The sequence below is a fragment of the Apis mellifera genome, linkage group LG15, assembly GCF_003254395.2.
Source record: "Apis mellifera strain DH4 linkage group LG15, Amel_HAv3.1, whole genome shotgun sequence".
Classification (NCBI taxonomy): Eukaryota; Metazoa; Arthropoda; class Insecta; order Hymenoptera; family Apidae; genus Apis; species Apis mellifera.
The window spans coordinates 5,265,503-5,284,320 of record NC_037652.1 but is presented as its reverse complement, the minus strand read 5'-3'; the positions used below and the strand labels follow the sequence as shown (position 1 = coordinate 5,284,320).

The window sequence follows — 18,818 nt, the reverse complement described above, 5'->3', positions numbered from 1 at the left end:
TCCGAACGTGAAAGAAGCTTTGGAATTCGATTCTCTGTAATCGAGAATTTTCTCTTCGTTCTCGATCGGAAGGAAATGTTTTTTTTGACATCCTAGTTAAAAATATACATTTTATACATTTTTGTACTTACTTTGCACGATGTAATCGAAACTATAATCTCATTTCTTTTTTCTGTTGAGGGAAATGTTGAAAGAATTTGGAATGAAAATATAAAAAAAGTTTGCTGTCGTGCAGACATTGCACTGTGTGTAATAATTCATATGAATAATGAAAGAAGAGATTCTATTTAAAATTAAAAATTAATTTATTGGAGTCTTAAAATTCATATAACGGAATAGGAATGCAATAATTGGTACAAATATCCCTGCATAAGGGATTATTTCGTAGAGAAAAAATCGTGCAGGAAGTAGTCTCGAAGAAACGAGACGCGGAAACTTTCACGTGTTTCCAATCCCGCAATCGTGGAAAATGTATGGAATGATCGATCGGAACACGTGGAGCCGGTTTTAACGATGTCGCGGCAGCTATTCAGGCCAACCTCGTTGTCGCGAAGGCATCGACATACTGATCCGTCTAATGACAAATATTATCGTCATTGCGATCATTTTTTCGCAACAATTTTTACTCTATTATCTCGGAACGAGACCGATTCCCTTCTTCGAATGACAATTTTTAGACCCGTCTCCTCGCGCGTATTTTTCTTCTTCTTCTTCTTCTTTCTTCTAAACGTGTACCAAGCATCGACCACAATATCGATTAACGCTTAGCCGGTATAACCAACCTCTCTGCCATGCCACGTCGAGAACAATAGACCGTGAATAAGTGGCTGTTGCTTGCAGAAGTTAATAACGTCGCGCAACATTAGTGTGCATTTCCCTATCCTGTTTGCCAGCGTGGAAAAGGCGAACGAATCGGTGGGAAATTGTTTCTTGGGTAAATAAATCGAATAGGTGGCCGACAGGTGCAAAGTACCGGTTCTTACAAAAGGTCGTACGTAACAAAAGAACTCGAAGTTTGGAAAAGAAAGTTGTTGCAATTATTAGAAGGGATAATTCTTTTTTTTTTTTTTAATTCTCATCTTCGATTCATCTTCTTCGTATTTCGTGGTTTCATTGAAAATATATCTTATTTTATAAATATCGCAAATTCGCCAAAGTATGAAAGGAAGTATGAAAGATCTCTCGAGACGGTGGTAAATTTGAAAGAAAATGGAACACTTCGCACAATCCATTAATTTTATATTCGTTTGGTTGAATATCGGTCCAATTATCGAAAACCAATAATTCGAAAATTTCATAGGCCACTGCGATTTCCCTTCGATTCTCGTAAATCTTGTACGAGGGATCGACACGGTCCAATTCGAAACTTGGGAGACTCTACGTGTGGAGAAGAGCGGATTGGGTCGATTTTGTCTCCATAAAATCAGATCCAAGGATCGGTTGGAACGAAAAAAGAAGATGAGTTGAGGAGGAATGCAGAGGAGAGTATGGTTGTTTATCAAGGTTGAATCTTGCGAAGGGAAGCGAAGATCAGAGCTAAATAAGACCTTAGACAGTCGCCTCTTGTCCCAGATACTTTGAACTCGGCCGACAATTAGGCCATCTTTCGAAACGAAGCTCTTGTTGATCGATAATAAACCGATTAATAAATCTCGAAGATTCGTCGTGAATGAATCTTACTTAATGAAAAGTTGCGCAATTATATACAACGAAAAACACTTCTTGAAAGGATTAGATATCGAAATATTATAGGAAATTATAGATTCAAAGTTTATTTTTTTTTTCTCTTAGAATCATCGGTTCTAAAAATGATGGTTTCATATATCACAGAGTTGATTAAAACTTGTAACATTTAACTCGAACGTTTCTCGACACGGATTGACTCGTTTTGAAATCCAGTCCCAGAAGCATGAAATACCTGAAAGAAACGAGAATCGTGTCCCGCGTAAAAGGTAGCGACGCGATTATGCGACGATACGTGATCGTGGCAGGGCCAATCTGGACTAGAAATACCATAAATTTCTGTTCAATCAGACTTTTGAATTACCTGGCTTCGCACGGTATTTCGTGCAAAACGATGATGCGGATTAATCATTATGGAAACCGGCGACACTGGTCCCGTGAGGTCGTTAAAGGCATTTACATTAATTATCTCGTTACGTCGCCGCTGACAACCGGATATTTAATGAGGACTATCTTTAGAAACCGCTGTTTCGGTGCATCCGAAAGGTCGTTCGCTTGCAAATTAAAAGGTGAATATTTCACGATGCTCTTTCACTTTTTCGCGTGGATCATTCCATATCAAACGCTTTGGCTTCGAATCAATTCTTCGATGTAAATATCGCGCGAAATTAAATTAAACGTAGAAGAATTATTACACCCCAAAGAGTGTAAAGAATATTTAGAAAATCATCGTTTATCCTATATTTTTATTTAAGATTCACCTTCCATGGAACATGGTATTATTTATAAAAAGCTCGAATGCTTTTCACCCGGTTAATTACTCCATTACGTGGGATCTCTCGTTGGGATCACGAGATTAAACGGCCGATGCCTGACGACGCCGGACTCGTGGTTGCGTGGCGGGAGAACAAGAGGGAACTGCTCTTGATGAATTGCTCCTCCAATCATCTCATTACGCTTTTGCCTGCTTAGCTCTTAGCTCGAACGACCGAGAATCCATCTTACTCCATCCGTTGAATTTGTTGTTCGAGAGACGCATCATCTTGAGCGTGCAAGAATTTCAAGAATTCGAGGAAACAATCTGTAATTACGACAAGAGAATGATCGAAAGCAATGCCGAAATTCTAGAGTTTCGATCGCTCTTAATTGCGCCCTTTCTTCCAAAACTCGACTCAATTGAACAATAACTTCGAAACAGTAACGCGTCCCATTCCTTAATAAATAAACGCTCCGAGTATTTTCGATAATTTAGGACATTTGAAAGCATCTCTTCCTTCCTTAATAACCATCGAAACGCTCGACTCGATTCTCCTTCCTCCAAGCAACGATCGAGAGGGTTGCAAGGTGCGTGGACGTGGATCGCGAAGTTGGTCACGGTTCGACGACGATTGCCCGGACGGTGTCAATGTCTGTGGACAGGATATCCTCGGTGCTCGAGAGGCTCGAGTGGCTCGTCGTTCTCTGTCTTCCACGCGGAAAGTGGACCCAGAACGTGGAACACATACCGCCCCCTTCGGTTGGGTATCTTGCGACCCCACCTTCTCCGCCCTGTGTGTAGCCGTTTCGTTGTCGGTCGCTGGGGTCGGAGTTCATTGTGCCACAAGTGCATTCCGAGCGGCGGCGGCCAGCCAATTGCTCGTTACAAACGTGAGGCCAGTTGTGAATCGGTCTGCGAAAGGGGCACCGACTTTCTTTCCTCCGCCGCGATTCCTCTGTTCTTTTTTTTTCTTTCTTTCTTTTCTTTCAATCGCGCTTCCTCGCCCCTTTCTCGCGCGATTTAATCGTCGTGTGTCGCTGTGAGTTGAAACTTGTGACGTGATCGATCAATTCGGTTCATATCGAAATTCTTCTCGATCAAGTATCCCGCCCTCGTAAAAGTTTAGTCAGTTGGATATCTGTTTCTGGGAGAAAGGCGCCGTTCGGACGAGTCATTGTGGAAAAAAGAAAACTCTTGTGAGAGCTTTTCCAATTAATCCGCCATTTTAATCGACAACAATCGCACGGAGCGTTATTAACCAATTTTTTCTTCTTTTTCGTCGCGCAAAGCTCCCACGTGCGATCGATCCAACATCGCCCGCCGACACGTCCGCCTGTCCTTTGTGAAACACGGATTACGAAACGGTTGTTTCGAGTTATTCGAGTCTCGTTCAAGAAATCACGTAGAAGGGAGGGAGTGCGTAGAAGGGAGGAGGCTTGTGCTTCCCATGCAGCCGGCGCGCGCGTAATTGCGGATTCCTTGGTGGAAATTAGCTTTGCCGGCTACAATTATAATATTCCCATCGACCCGTATATGGAAACCCGTGAGAAACGATTCGCGTCACGAGGAGGAGGAGGGGGAGTTGCTTCGATCCACGCGTGTGCAAAGATCGAGGGACGAGGGACGAGGAAGCGTAAAATCGCGCCGTGAACGCCGATGTCGTGGAATTGTTCGGCGCGTGACGAAAAACTTTTGGTTGCGGCAACGGGGAGGGGGGAGGGGGGCTCGGATGACGATTCGAAGGCAGCCGCGCCACGCCTTCGTCGATACATTTCGCCAACGTGGATCACGTAACGCGTTCCTACAGAAGACGGACGAGAGAAAACGAAGTCGTTCCACGTCGCGCTCGCGACGGGATAAAGGCGAACCCGCGTATTTGCATTCCGGCCTGCAACGAACCGGTGCACCTGCCCCTCTGTCGTAAACGGAACGGAGAAATGGAAAGTCGATGTTGGTCGATGATGGATGGAATCCGTCTGCGACTATTCCGCTGCGAGAAAATTCGAAAATTCGGCTGAAAACTAAATTCGTGTGCGAGGGAACATCGTTAATCGCAAGAATTTCCATCGTATAGGATTTGTTTTCGGCCTTAGACCGTCCCTGGAATCGATCCGAGAAAATATCGGCAGAAGAAATGATGGAGATCTTACGATAATTACGCTGAGAGAAAATTTGTGTACAAAGAAACGTTGTGTCGCGAGAATTTCCATCGTATAGGATTTATTTTCGGCCTTAGTCGTCCCTGGAATCGATCCGAGAAAATATCGACAGAGGAAATGATGGAGATCTTATGATAATTACGCTAGCAGAAAATTCGTGTGCGAGAAAACATCGTGTCGCGAAAATTTCCATCGTATAGTTGTAAGGATTTATTAACGTATTTTCGATCGCTTTGGTCGTCCCTGGAATCGATCCGCGAAAAGTATCTCGAAAAAATATCGGCAGAGGAAACGATGGAGATCTTACGATAATTTCACTGGGAGAAAATTCGTGTGCGAAGAAACATCGTGTCGCGAGAATTTCCATCGTATAGGATTTATTTTCGGCCTTAGTCGTCCCTGGAATCGATCCGCGAAAATATCGGCAGAAGAAATGATGGAAATCTTACGATAATTACGCTAGCAGAAAATTCATGTGCGAGGAAACATCATGTTGGGAGAATTCATCGTATAGGAAGTTGTAAGAATTTATTAACGTATTTTCGGTCGCCTTGGAATCGATCCGCGAAAATATCAGCAGAGAAAATGATGGAGATCTTACGATAATTCCTGAGAGAAAATTCGTGTGCGAGGAAACGTCGTGTCGCGAAAATTTCCATCGTATAGAATTTATTTTCGCCCTTAGTCGTCCCTGGATCCGTAAAAAGTATCTCGCGAAAATATCGACAGAGGATATGATGGAGATCTTACGATAATTCCGCTGGGAGAAAATTCGTGTGCGAGGGAACGTGGTATCGTGACGTTAATCGTGAGAATTTCCATCGTATAGGAGGGTTATAACGTAACGATTTATTAACGTATTTTCGTCTCAGTCGTCGGCTGGAATCGATCCTCGAGAAGTCGATCTCGCAAAAATATCGACAGAATCGAAGAATTGTTGATTGGAAAAGGAATCGCGAAATTAGAAATAATTTTGAAAGAAGATATAATTCGTTCTTCTCGAAACGAACGAGAAGATCTGTAAATTTCTGAGCGAATCTCGTCTCCGTTTACACGAATTAATTAGCTCTCGTTTCAATACTGGCTCGAAAGTTGCCAAGGTTAAGCATACGTATGGACGACGAGATAATCGGATAATTAAGATCTTCCGCGTTAATGCTCCACGCCGAATGATCCAGATTCAGCGACGAGATCATTCGGATGGTATCTGGTGTCGGTGGCGTGGCGTCGGTGGTCTCGACGATAAAGGTTCGTTCGCTTCGATTTCTTTGGCGCGGCTATGTATCAAAAGCCGCGTTACGCAAATGAGAGAGAAAGAAATTTCTCACGATAGTGACAGCTGCGCGGTCTCGAGGAACGAAAGTATTTCTCGTGATCTTTGTATCGTGTTCACGCGGTCTCGAGGTTGGAAAAAAAAAAAAAAAGTGACGCCGAGATTGAATTATAAACCACATGTGGCGTTCGAAACTGCTCGACCGGAGAACGAAAGAATATTAGTAGTCTGTGACATTAGATGTGGATGAAAGTGTAATAAACTCTTCCTCCCAGTCGTGGTCTATGGCTGTTATTTTCGATTTTTCACAGTGAGCTCGTAATCCGAAATAACCTATTTATTCATTCGCTTATTATTAAAAACCATTCTACGAATAAGTAAAATTTAATGAAACGATTGATTCGTTAAAATATTTTTTCTAATTTTGAGAATTTCTAAAACCGAAGAATATATATACGAAATATTTTAACAAAGGATTTTAAAGATGGTTGTCTCATCGAAGTCTTGTTTATCAGATACATTACTCGTGCCGCCGAGTAAATCAGCCAATTGGCCCCAACTTAACATTTCCTGTCGCGAAGAACTGTCCTTTGAAAGAGATCGCTCGTCGTCGTCCCTCTTATGTCAAATATGGGCGACGCGATTTCCGGCACCGCGTATGCGCGTTTATTCCTTCTCATCGGCGACTCTTTCATATTTTTCTCTCGAAATCGAATCATCTCGCTTACTTTCTCGCGAAGGCGTGCATCGAACTGTGTCTCTTGCGAGCACAATCGGGTCAATAGAAATTGCAATAACAGCAATAAGAGTGTCGTTAAACGTTTTATATCTATGCTTTCTTTCTTTCTTTCTTTTTTTTTCTTTTTTCAGGCGTCAGGAGATACACGGACGATTGTATCGTCGCACTCTTGTCTCGCGTCTCTCGTTACCGATAGTAATGAGACACTGCGCGTTTTAGTGGCGGCTGGCCATTTTGCGCGAGCCGATACGTCGATCCGTTTCCGGCGAAAGAATGACACGCGAGACGACACAGAGGCGTCACATTCGTCCGATCGACGCCAAAGTCTGGCCAGCTCGTTTAGCAACCCATCCTTTTGAAAAGGCTAATTGAACGTTCGCCTTGGTATCTCGACACTTTCACTGCTTGTCCAACCTTCCACGATTCGTAAGTATTCTTATGTGTTTTACGTAATTTTTTTTCTCTCTCTCTCGTTCGTTGAAAATGTAAAGGGAGGATAATGTAAAATTTTGTAGCAAAAATTGAGATGACCGTTTCGGGGATCTGGCAGTTGATATCCTTCCTCGTTGTATCTTCCTCCGTCGTGCTTTCGGCGGACAACGTATGCCCGAGAATGGAAAAGTGAGTGCTCTCTCTCTCTCTCTCTCTCTCTCTCTCTCTCTCTCTCTCTCTCTCTCTCTCTCTCTCTCTCTCTCTCTCTCTCTCTCTCTATCAATAAAAATTAATACAGCAACGAGTGTTTCGAAAGTGGTCTAAAAATTAAACTACACTCGAAAGGAAAATGTGTACAAGAAAATTTGTACAACGTTCATCCTCGTCCAGAGGATCTTTCCGTAAAAGTGCACGTATCGATGGTTGCGCGGAGGTTAAACACCTCGGCGGACGAGCCTTGACAATAACCCAGTGGCGCTAATTTAATACGCGGTCAATTCAATACCCGGTCCCGTGTTCTCCCGATAAGGAAACCGCGAGACAAGCCGATACTTAATTGATCAAACATTGCAGCTACACGATCACCTCGATGGAAACGTACACGGAGCCGGTTATCGTGATCACGTTCACCTGGTGCCTGCAGATTCCACCCAGGTGTCCCAAGACACGAACGGAGATGAGGCCACGGTATCGAGTGAAGGTGAGCCATTAATAATTTAATACTCTTCCGCTTTCTTTTCTTTTTTTTTTTTTTCCTCCTTTGCGCGTCGATTGCCCGCCTTTGTGATGAAAATTGATTTATATTTGTACGTCGTTTCTTTTCACGACAACATTTATACAATTAGGGGGGGAAGTAATGGGTTCGTGAAATATATGTAATAATTTTTTTAATTAAACGAGTTTCGCTTCTGCTCGGTCGATAATCGTGATGATCGATCGGTTGAATTACTTGAAAAATTTCATCCAAGAGGAATATTTTCGAATATTCTCGTTCGTGTAAGATTTTTATTCCGCCCGGTTTCGCGAGATAAATCTTCTCATACACGAGGAGAGAAAAATGAGCAGGATGGAGTTGCAGCAGAGATATTTGAGATTTAAATTCACCGATGAACGCGTAACGTGGTCTTCGTTACGCGGTGCGATAAAATCATGGTGGCAAGTCTTCCGGCATTTCAACTCCCTCTTCGATAAGAGACTCAATCGTTTTGTATATTCCTCTTTGATTAAACGTTTGAAAAACTCATGGACGTAAGTTTTGATCGCGTTTACGCGTCGTTTGAACGTCGAGAAGAAAGATCTCGATATGGACACACAAGGAAATATTAAAAAAAAAAAAATCCACAAAGAATGAAATTACCGGTAGAAAATTATTCTCATATCGGTATAATAATGAAATCCAATTTTTCTCGGTATTTTTCCTTTCTTTTTTTTTTTTTTTCGTTTTAATTAGAAATATCGTTCTCGATATCGTTACGCAGGAATAGAGTTAATTTAACCATGCCTTTTAACGGCTTCCTGTTTGAATTGTTGAAACGGTACGCCAAAGAACAAAAGTGGAAATTAGAAACCGTTAAACGGGATTGCGTGCGATTTATTATATATCATATTATATCCAGCGTTATTATATATCGTTTTATAAATATAAAGAATCGCAGCAAATATAAAGAATACGCTTGCTCAATGTTTAAACAATTTCTCGTCTCTTATCTATCTATAAAAAAGTGAAAAAGTTAATTATTGTAGAAAAAAAAGTTCTCACAATAATAATGTTGTTAGCGCGTATCGTGGCAAAGATCTCGCGAGGATGATATCACTTTCCTCGTTTTTATGTCGAAAGTGGCGATTATGTAAAAAAAGTAGCGAGTAAATATTATAACTCTTCCAATAATTAACACGCGCCATTTTTTAACTCGGATCATACACTTCAACGAGCATTTTAACTATTTCGTTTCGCCGTATTGTTCGTCGATATGGATCCTTTTATTTCTCGTTTCTTTCTTTTATTATTATTTTATTTTTCTTTTTTGCTAGGTTTATGATACTCAAATATTAATTAATTATATCCAAGTAAACTTAACATCGTCTGAAAATATTTAATTTTATTTATATGATATATCACGTGTCATATTTAAGATATTAAAGAGTTCGATCATAGAAAGTAAATCATAAGTTATTAACTGGAATAATTTTGCAACGCGAGTAACACGCGATCGTGGCGAAATATCGATAAAAAAGATTATCCACGGAGTTTTTTCAAATTACGCGCCATTCTACGATCAATCCATACGTATCGATCAATTAATAGCCGTGAGTTACGACAAATCAATTAAACCAAAATCTACAATGTTTCCTGTTTAAAAATCGAGATAATTGCGGTATATAATTTTTATTTCGTAATTTTATTCAATCCTACGAATTAATCTATCGATAATTATCGGCCAATTAACTGTTACGATAAATTAATTAAAGATCTATATTTCCTGTTTACGTATTTCCTATATTTATCAACCAAGAAATCGAATAGTAAGAGCCTACCCTTGGATACAATTTTAATTTATAACTTTATTTATATAATTCAACACCGGAAGCTCAAACGAAAACCGATTATCAATGGAATTCTCTTTAAATCCATTCCTAACCACAATCACCACGGATCGATCGTTAATTAGAACCGAGAAACGCATAAATCAATTAAACTTAGATCCGTACAAATGTTTCCTTACTTATCTACCTACTTGAATAATCGAGATTCCATTGCAGATTTCGGTTAAATAGCCTCGATCGAGACCCGTTACACGATCTTGCGTAATAAAATCCGCGTCCACCGTCGGCTTTGGAGCTGGCGGAAGAAAGCGAGCGTGTTCAATGCAAATGTGGTCGAGCCGTGGAAAAAAAGCGCGTCCCTGTTTTCTTCGAAGAGTGTAGCGGAATGATCCTTGTGACTCTTTCGTAACGGGGCGTCGTCGTTTCGACGCCTTTGGATTGTCGACGTGAAATAATCACGAAACGCGTGTACCCTTGTATACGATCGAAACTTTCTCTCGAAAGGAAAATCGAGAGGATAAAAATGGGGTAAAAATTGTAGATCGAATCACGTGGATCGATACACGTCCCTTGAGGTTTGCTGTAAACGGTGTTGGTTAACGAGATCGAGATAACGGATTGTCGGAAGAGAAAATTTAGGCCCGGTGTAAATTTCAATGGTTTTGCAATCGAGGCAAGACGCGAATGTTCTAATATGTATAAAATGACGCGTCGAGAAGAACACGTGGATAATTGCGTAGAAATTGGACGTTACGATTGAAATTTTCTACTATATTTATATAAGACTGTACTTTTAAGTCTATTTAAAAATTGGAAGACGAAAAATAAATTTAAATCAAGTATAAATATTCTATCTGCTTGAAATTTTTGCCATTTTCTTTCTTATCGTATTCCTGACTTGTGCTTCCATATAAAATGCTTTAAATAAAACATATCGTAACCTTGAAGAAAATAAATTTAAATTAAGCGCGATAATCCAAGAGAGTAATTATATTACTTAATTCATTTTTATTTTTGTGTTATTCGATTCAAATCTACGAGTCGAGAAGAAAATCTTTTAAATCTGGATTATCCGGTTAATCTGGATACGTAACGTGGCAACAAGTTTACGTTTAGGAAAGTCTCCGCGCGTAATGGAACGTGTGTGTTTCAACGAGAGCGTATCCTTATGAGAAAAAGATGAAGGCATCGAACGTTACCGCGCCGTGTATCGCGCGTTACCCAAGTCTCTCACGGTTGGAACGTTTAATATTTATTGCGTTAGGAACATCACACCGTGTTTTTGCCCCGTATTACGCGGGGAATTACATAAAGGAAGAGGGAAAGGGACTTTCGAGCGGCGTAAGATTCGTAAGAAAATTTATTTTTCGAGGATCACAAAAATCGACAGACTATCCGATCCGTCCAGTGATTTCGTCACTGGCAATAAAACTGTCGAAGATTGTAGCCTATTCCTTTTGAAATCCAATCCATACTTTGGACGATATGATTGATAATGTAATAATCGTGAAAAAGAGTGGAGAATTGTTATTATGGTGAAGCATTCGTACGAATCAAAGAAGGGAGAGAGAAGGTTAATATTTAGGGACGTTGAGGAATGTTCTGTCAATGGAAGAAGAATTGTAAACGTTATTGAGAAATTTATATAGAACTCGTCGGATGACGAAATGTGAAAATGTGGAATTACATTGAAACTTGGATTAAACGATTTAAACGATTATCTCTTGATAAGCTCTGGATACATTACACTAAATAATTATTAAACGATTGACAGAGATACGAAAGAAAGAACAAAGGGGGTATCGAAACGCGCGGTTATTAATCAGAATTATGCCAGTTAGGTAACCTCAAAGATAACGAGTAATGGGAAGCATTGGCAAGACAATGCGAGCAGGCCTTGAACGCGTTTCAAAATGGAGCTACTACGTTTGTAGTAAATCGTGTCATGAGACGAAACGTGGTGAAACGATTTGTATTAGAGTTTCTTCGAAAGATGTCCTAGAAGAGTGAAATGAACGGAGAAAACGAGGAGGAAGAAACACGAGATAGGATCGGCTATTCATTCCATAAATAAATACATCAAGTCTCAATAATTTCAATATCATCAAGCATTGTTACAATTTAAAGTCTTCTTCTCTTTTTAAATTAGGCTAAGATCTTTTGCACGAATACATAAATTACAGATATTTTAATAAACTATTTGTAAACCTCTAGTGTTAGAAAGAAAACGGATAGCTAACAGCATCGACGTCTCGAGGCCATATCGATGTTTTCTACGAGTAAAGAGCAGGGAAAGAACCGAGATACGGTTAATTGCACAACTTTTCGAGTATTACGTGGTCGCACAACTTATGATCATTAAAATCGACTTTTCACCAAGAGCATCTACAAAATGGTCACGAGCCATTATTTGGTCAGTGTTTGAGAGGAGGAAACACGTTACGTAAAGTGGCAGCCCGTGCCACTTTCTGTTGTGACTAGCTACATCGTAAATATTGTCACAATTACCAGCCTCGTTATTAATCGTGTTAATCTTTCTCTTAATTTTTTTTCCATCGAATCTGTCGAGCGTTGCGCAATATTGTCAAAATATTTCACATCGCACAAGTGATCCGCCACGAAGGAGAAAACGTGATTAAGAGTCATCGATTAACTAATCTATTGCTCGATAATTTCATCATTTATGTAATTCTTACACAGCGGTGGAATGTTTGGAATGAATATTTCATTGAGAATTATTTCATTCAGAACGTATGCATCGCAAAAATACTTTGCATTTTTTTGATTTGCGATAACTTTGTGGTTACGATCTCTTTCAAATCTTGACATCCTGAATTTCTATTTATAATTTACCACATTTAAAAACAAAAAATCTTTTTCCGCATCGAATCGTGATAGACGATAATAATTCAAAAGAGGTTTTAAATTATTTCGTGGATAATAATACGATCCTGTTTAAATTTAATCGCGTGAGAAGCACGAATAAGAAGGAAAGAAATTATGCTCGATTGCGCATAAAATAAAACTCTAATCTGCTAAATTCTAATTTCTCGGCGTCTTCATTCCTAGTTTTCTTCTCAAAAAAAAAAAAAAGAAAGAAAGAAAAGATAATTTAATTCTTAAGAAAAGATTTTCCTCCCTCGTTTAAGAATTAATTAAAAATAATTTTTTTCTTTTTTAGAATTAATCCAATGTTCGCGATTACAAACCGTCCAACATCTCTGCAAAGATTTTTTAAGCGACTAGTTTAAAACGAAAAAAAAATATGAATTGGAAGTAAAACGACACGCGATGTATATCGCGGTGTATATAAATAAAACCTCGAAGAAATACGGAAATCGTGGAACAAGGATTACGTGCATGGACTGCATGCATGAGATCAATCCGCACGAATGATTTATGAAAACGAAATAGATATATATTTTCCAATTCGAGGGATCGGCGGATTAAAATCCGGTACACGGTATTGGAACGCTGATCCTGAATACGTGCAACGAACTTTGATCGATGTCGTAACAGATTCATCGGAATCGAGAATCTACGACGCGTTCGTTAATTGACACATTAACGGACCGTTAGATAGATTTCAAATTTTTCCATAATTCAACCGGCCATTTGATCGATCCAAGATCCATATCTTTTAAAGTTTGTCTCAAAACTTTAATTCTCAATAGAAGATAATGAGTCACGAACTCGAGAAAGTGGCACGATACTCTTTTTTCTTATCCAGCTCGAACGAATGAGGCTAGTCAGAAACAGTGCTAGGGATTTTTTTCATTTGTCCCCCAGTTCGAGGTTTACAAATTATTCCAACTCTCTTCCTACGTCGATTTAATGGCAATTGCATTATGTTATTGAATTAATCCAACGAATATTGCATAACGAATCATTGGTTCGCGGGGAAAGACAGATATTAATTGCAATATTGTGTCGATAGAGTTGGATGGCGTCATTCGCGAACGTTAAATATCGACTTTATCGCGCGTAACGATCTGCCAATTCAAACGCGGATCGCGCGAATTTCTTTCTGGAAATAGAAGATACGGTGAGGACAAAGGAGGATGATACCGCAGAAAGCGTGGAATCGGCCGATATATCGAATCTGTCCATTGTTTCATTAATATCCCGACATAAAACGTTTCTTCATCTTGCAACAAACGTCTTGATTGAAAGTTACATTGACATTTCAAAACTCCACGATGAGGCTCTCTAACAACAATTGTACTTAATGCTTGCATGGTCGTCGGAAATTAATTTTGTCTCATTCATTTCCTTAATATTGGATTGCAGCTCTTTTATATACGAAATAAATAAATAAATAAATAAGAAGAAGAAGGAGATACTAAGAAGCTAACGTTACTAATGAATTCCCATGTAAAACGATCGTTTACATCCAACAATGGAGGCCGAGTAAGAAACAGGAAGGAGAGGCAAAGAGACGTGTAATTTATAGAGGTGAACTTTGATTTTCTCGCGCGTATCCATTTACGACGGATTACGAACGAAACAGTTGCAAGCTTACGTTTACCAATTCCTTTCCTCTCGCTCTCCTTCTTCTTTAATCTTTTTTTTTTTTTCTTTTTACGATTGGGATCTCGTTACTCAGAAAAATGGGATCTTTTCCAAGAGGCTGTAGCAGGCTGAGAAGAGAGTTGCCAGAAGAGTTTTATTCGATGGCTTAGCCGGCCTGATTTTTCCTTTCTTATTATTAGCTTTTCTATTATGATGATGCCGCGAGGACGTTTATCGAATCTACCGTTCTCTTACGCCATTCGAATAAATTGCTTATTTAACTGGACTAATAAAGAGAAAAGTAAATAATTTTGCAACAATCGTTTGCAGACGGAGTTGAAGACCAGGATTGTAAACGAGTGTTGCGAAGGCTATAAAATGATGTCATCCAATGATGAAGAGAGTAATATCGAGTGCATGCCTTTTTGCGAAGAATGTCTATCAGGGATCTGCGTGTCGCCAAGTCAATGCCTCTGCTCTCCCGGTTATCACGGTGATAACTGTGAATCTGGTGAGTTTCGATTTGTGAGAATTTTCACTGCCCGTATATCGATCTTTCTATATTTCTTGTATAAAGATTCAATTCACAAGTTCTATCTTTTTTATTATTGTTTGTAGAAATCTAATAAATTTGTTTGTACTTACAACGAAACGTAGCAAAGGATATATTTCACGCTCGATGAAACAAGCCGACCTTCCTCCGCGTAACGAGTGCGAATAATTTTCACCCACCGAGTCGATTCTGAAATCGATATTCGACCGTGTTTTCCCGCTCTCTTTCCCCCTTCAACATCGCGTTCCAAGAGTTTCTCGAGAAAACGGAAAAGTAACGATCAGGTGCTCGCTCGTAATTGCGCCGCTATTATCGCGTAAAGAAAAAGAAAAAAAATGAGAGAAATACAAGGTTTCTAATGGGTAATAACGACGCGATTTATAAAGCGATACGTTCCATTTTATCCGCAGTATGTCCACGAGGCACATGGGGCATCCAGTGCAAGGAGAAATGCAATTGCACCGAGGACGTACCTTGCAATCCCGTAAGTGGACACTGCATCTGTCCGCCGGGATTGCGTGGACAAATGTAAGTTTTTCATCTGTAAATATAATGCATCGTAGATCTCTCTCTTTCTTCCTCTTTGAGGCAATAAGATCTGGGTTAAAAGAACGGTTTTGTTTTAATTAGATAATAATGCTTCGCGATAATTGCAATTACTGCGATCACTCCAATTGTTATCACGTTGTAAATGGCAATCATTAATGAAGAAATACCATTCTTGGCCATTCATAATTACGAATGGAAGTATCTTGTGATGAAGTATAGATATTTAAAAAATTTGAGAATTTTCAAAACAATTTTGAATATAATTATAAATTACTATTTCTTTAATTATTTATTTTGTTACTTCTCAAATAAATTAACCAAAAAATGATCGTTCCAACGATATACTTTGATACATTGAAAAGGAAAAAATTTCGAATTTAGTTCGAGTGGAAAATATTTTATATAATTTCAGAAATAATGTACCATATATAAATATAGGCGCGTAAATATCCACGCGTGGATGGAACGTGTTAAAAAAAAGAAAGCCGCTTAGTTCAACAAGTTGCATTGATTTCCACGCGTCGCATTTATTCTTAAAATTGCATAAACACACGATCCAACCTGTTGATCGAAACCCGTCGTAATCGGCGACACGCATTTTCCTCGCGTGATACACATACATACGTAAATAACAACTTCCATCAATCTCAGGTGCAACGAGTCGTCGTGTCCTGGCGATCGTTGGGGGCCCGGATGCTCGTTCCCGTGCGAGTGCAAGGATTCGAGGAACGGTTGTCATCCGGAAACGGGTCGATGCAACGAGATTTTCACGAGTCGAGACGGGGACGAGGAGAACAGCGTGAATTTCACGAATCTCCATGCGGGCACAGACGCGTCGCGGATATGGGATACGACGACGGAAGGTAAAAGAAAAAGAAAAAGAATAAGAGGGTACCGTGTAAAGACGTGATATTTATTCGCGTGATGCAACTGTTGGTCGAAAGTCGTGCGTCTGAATACATAATGCAACGTCGAGCAAACGTCCATTCGAAAAGATTCCGAAAGTGTGATTTACGCAATGATATTTTTTTTTATCGTTTGATGATAATGTTGTTCGAAGATGATCGCGAGATAGCTGCCACGACGGATGATCCTGGTAAAGAGAAGCCTGAAAGTGCGAGCACGGATCAGAGGAAAATTGGGAACTCGAGCACCGTGAAGCCTGTCATCGTTTGGGTTTCCATTCCGGAGAGGAGAAGGAACTTGGACAAAGGCCGGGGAGAATTCGCCGTTAAGAATCCGTTCGTGAGGCGTATGGACGACAACTTGCAAGACATAGGTTCATCCGAAAACGATTATGTCAAGAATATTCACAAAGGTATTATTATTATATCGAGGATTAAGGTATTAAATCTAAGTTTAAAAAGGAATATCTCGAAACAAGTTAAACAGATATTCCTTCAAAACTCGGTTAATTTTATTGTATCGGAGGAAAGAATATAAGATACGATTGATCTAACGTTGAAAATGTTGGAGCAGACGTTCAATCGGCTCCAATTCCCCTGGACATCGCCCTGATTGTGGTAGCCTCGATCGTATCGTTGGGTCTGACCTCGGTCGCGGTGGTCATGGTTCTCCACATGCGTTCCAAGCTTCTGGAAGCAGCTAGGATGTCGTCTATTTACGAGGAAGCGAAGGCAAAGAGCCAAGAGAATCCGAACGCGGCTAAGATCTCGTCGATGGTAACCGGTGGTAGTACTCTTCCCCGTGAGTATCGCACGATCCTCCTCGAGTGAAATCTGCCTGTCCTTGACCTCAATCTCGTAATCACGTAACACCATATGACCATCTTGAACCAAGAACGTGGATCATTGGGTGGAAAATTAGAACGATGACGGTGATTTTCACTTTTTCCTCGAAGCCCACTTTTCATTTCTAATAGCGTAATTATAGCGTTGAATCGATATATCGAGTTTTTCGAGGGAGAAAAAAATGGTAATTTTCAGAGACTCCAATTCGTTTGGTACCTCTGTTTGCCTCCACTCCAGAGACCAGAACGTTGCCAATAGATAACGATCCTTCGTGCAATTATGCCAATGGAGCAGCCACGATCGGTCTCAGATTATCTGGCAATTTGCATGGTGAGCGCACGTGTTCGTATTTTTTCTTTTCTTTTACTTTTTTTTCTTTTTTTTCAATGACAAATTTTCTTCTCTTTTCAGGTTTCTTTCAGGAGGATCATTACGACCGGCCGCCAGCAACGAGGATACACATGCAAAGCGAATTCGACGCTAATACCGAGCACGTCTACGACGAAATTCCCTTGCAATCGAGCCCTTCCAGCTCCCGTAGAAACGTATGATCGAATCAAGCAAGAAACGAGCTAGACTCCGTACGAAAGAAGACTTCTAGCTAATGATCATTTGTTTCAATCGACAAGTTTTTGATATACGTGTCGAGGGATTAAAAAAGACTTGGCGAGTTTCGAGATTATAATCGTTTCAATTACAGAAAGATTTAATTAAATTGTGACTGTTCCGATTAAAATTGGAAAACACTGGGTTTATCAACTCACGGTCGTTGATTAACAAAAAAAAAAAAAAAAAAGAAATGACCAAGAACTCGATTAACGAAGATCTGTGAAATAATCTTCCGTCTCTCTCTCTCTGAAAAAAAAAATCGAGCAAGATCATAAGACTATCAGCGTTTGCATGCCATTGTTCAAGAGTCACGCTCGATTCCAGAGGCGGATGTGAGCGAGCCAGCTCGTCTATGAGGCGAGGAAAAATCCAACTGGACTGGTTTCCGACCTTACGCATGCTCGTCAAGTGTACAAGGCTGAACGTGACTACGAACAGGCAGAAAAGTAACCAGTTCCGATCGAACGTATTCTCATTCGGGGCGTGTATTTTTTCCTCGAACTTGCACGTCGAACAATGCGACTTCTGAACTCGTTCGCGTCAACCACGAGAGAAATATCGTTGGACAAAGCGTTTCGGTATTTATAGCATATTTTACTTGAAAGTAAGCGGAGAAAGCGAATATATCGAATTTCAACGCTGATAAATCTAGCGTTTCAGTCTAGTTTAGTACTCGTATTTGAACGTTGAAGATGTACGAAATTATTATTTAATTTCTCGTTCGTGGAAAGGTACGTTTTCGAGGGAAGTGAAACTCTGGAAAGCGAACTTTTTGAAAGTTTTATTTTTCAAGCGTTTCATTTTCCCAGTTTAAAACAGCGTGTCGATATGTAAATATAGATATAATAATGGAGGATAAATTATCGTAGATAGGTTAATAATCATAGAAATAGATTTTTCTAACGATAAGTTTTAAACCTTTTAATCGAGAAAGGGGAGTCGACTTAAGTAATATCGTATAATTTTTATTAAAAATAGATCGTTCCATTTTTGTATTTATTTGATTCTTAATTAAAAGCAAAATTGATTAAAAAAAGAAAATAATTCACGAGCCAAAGATTTCGAGTTGGAGAGAACACCAAAGAGACACATAGCTTTAAGACTTTGTTTTTACCGACATACTATTTACGTCTTTATTTATAAATTGACATCACTCGTAATAATAGATTCGTTACGAATTCGTGTCATGCGTCTTAACGTTCGAGGGGAGGAGGGGGGGAAAAAAAAAGAAAGAAAAATTCAAAGATAGATAAGACG

At 39.7% G+C, this 18,818-nt stretch overlaps 1 protein-coding gene across 5 annotated transcripts; it reads left to right on the top strand.

Annotated features, from left to right (window-relative positions):
- The first annotated feature begins 3,245 nt into the window (after positions 1–3,245).
- Positions 3,246–17,807, top strand: LOC724466. 5 transcript variants are annotated; one of them, XM_026445555.1, is made up of 11 exons: positions 3,246–3,330; positions 6,743–7,037; positions 7,127–7,232; positions 7,617–7,743; positions 14,430–14,610; positions 15,063–15,180; positions 15,853–16,064; positions 16,262–16,519; positions 16,681–16,908; positions 17,148–17,294; positions 17,364–17,807. In XM_026445555.1, exons 3-11 carry the CDS (start codon positions 7,138–7,140, stop codon positions 17,501–17,503), a joined length of 1,506 nt encoding a protein of 501 aa, XP_026301340.1. In that variant the 5' UTR covers positions 3,246–3,330; positions 6,743–7,037; positions 7,127–7,137; the 3' UTR covers positions 17,504–17,807. The 5 variants fall into 5 exon arrangements, with proteins under 5 accessions (XP_026301340.1, XP_026301339.1, XP_026301338.1 ...); XM_026445554.1 differs by lacking the exon at positions 3,246–3,330 and adding an exon at positions 3,337–3,636; XM_026445553.1 differs by lacking the exon at positions 3,246–3,330 and adding an exon at positions 3,337–5,847.
- Positions 17,808–18,818: the final 1,011 nt, after the last annotated feature.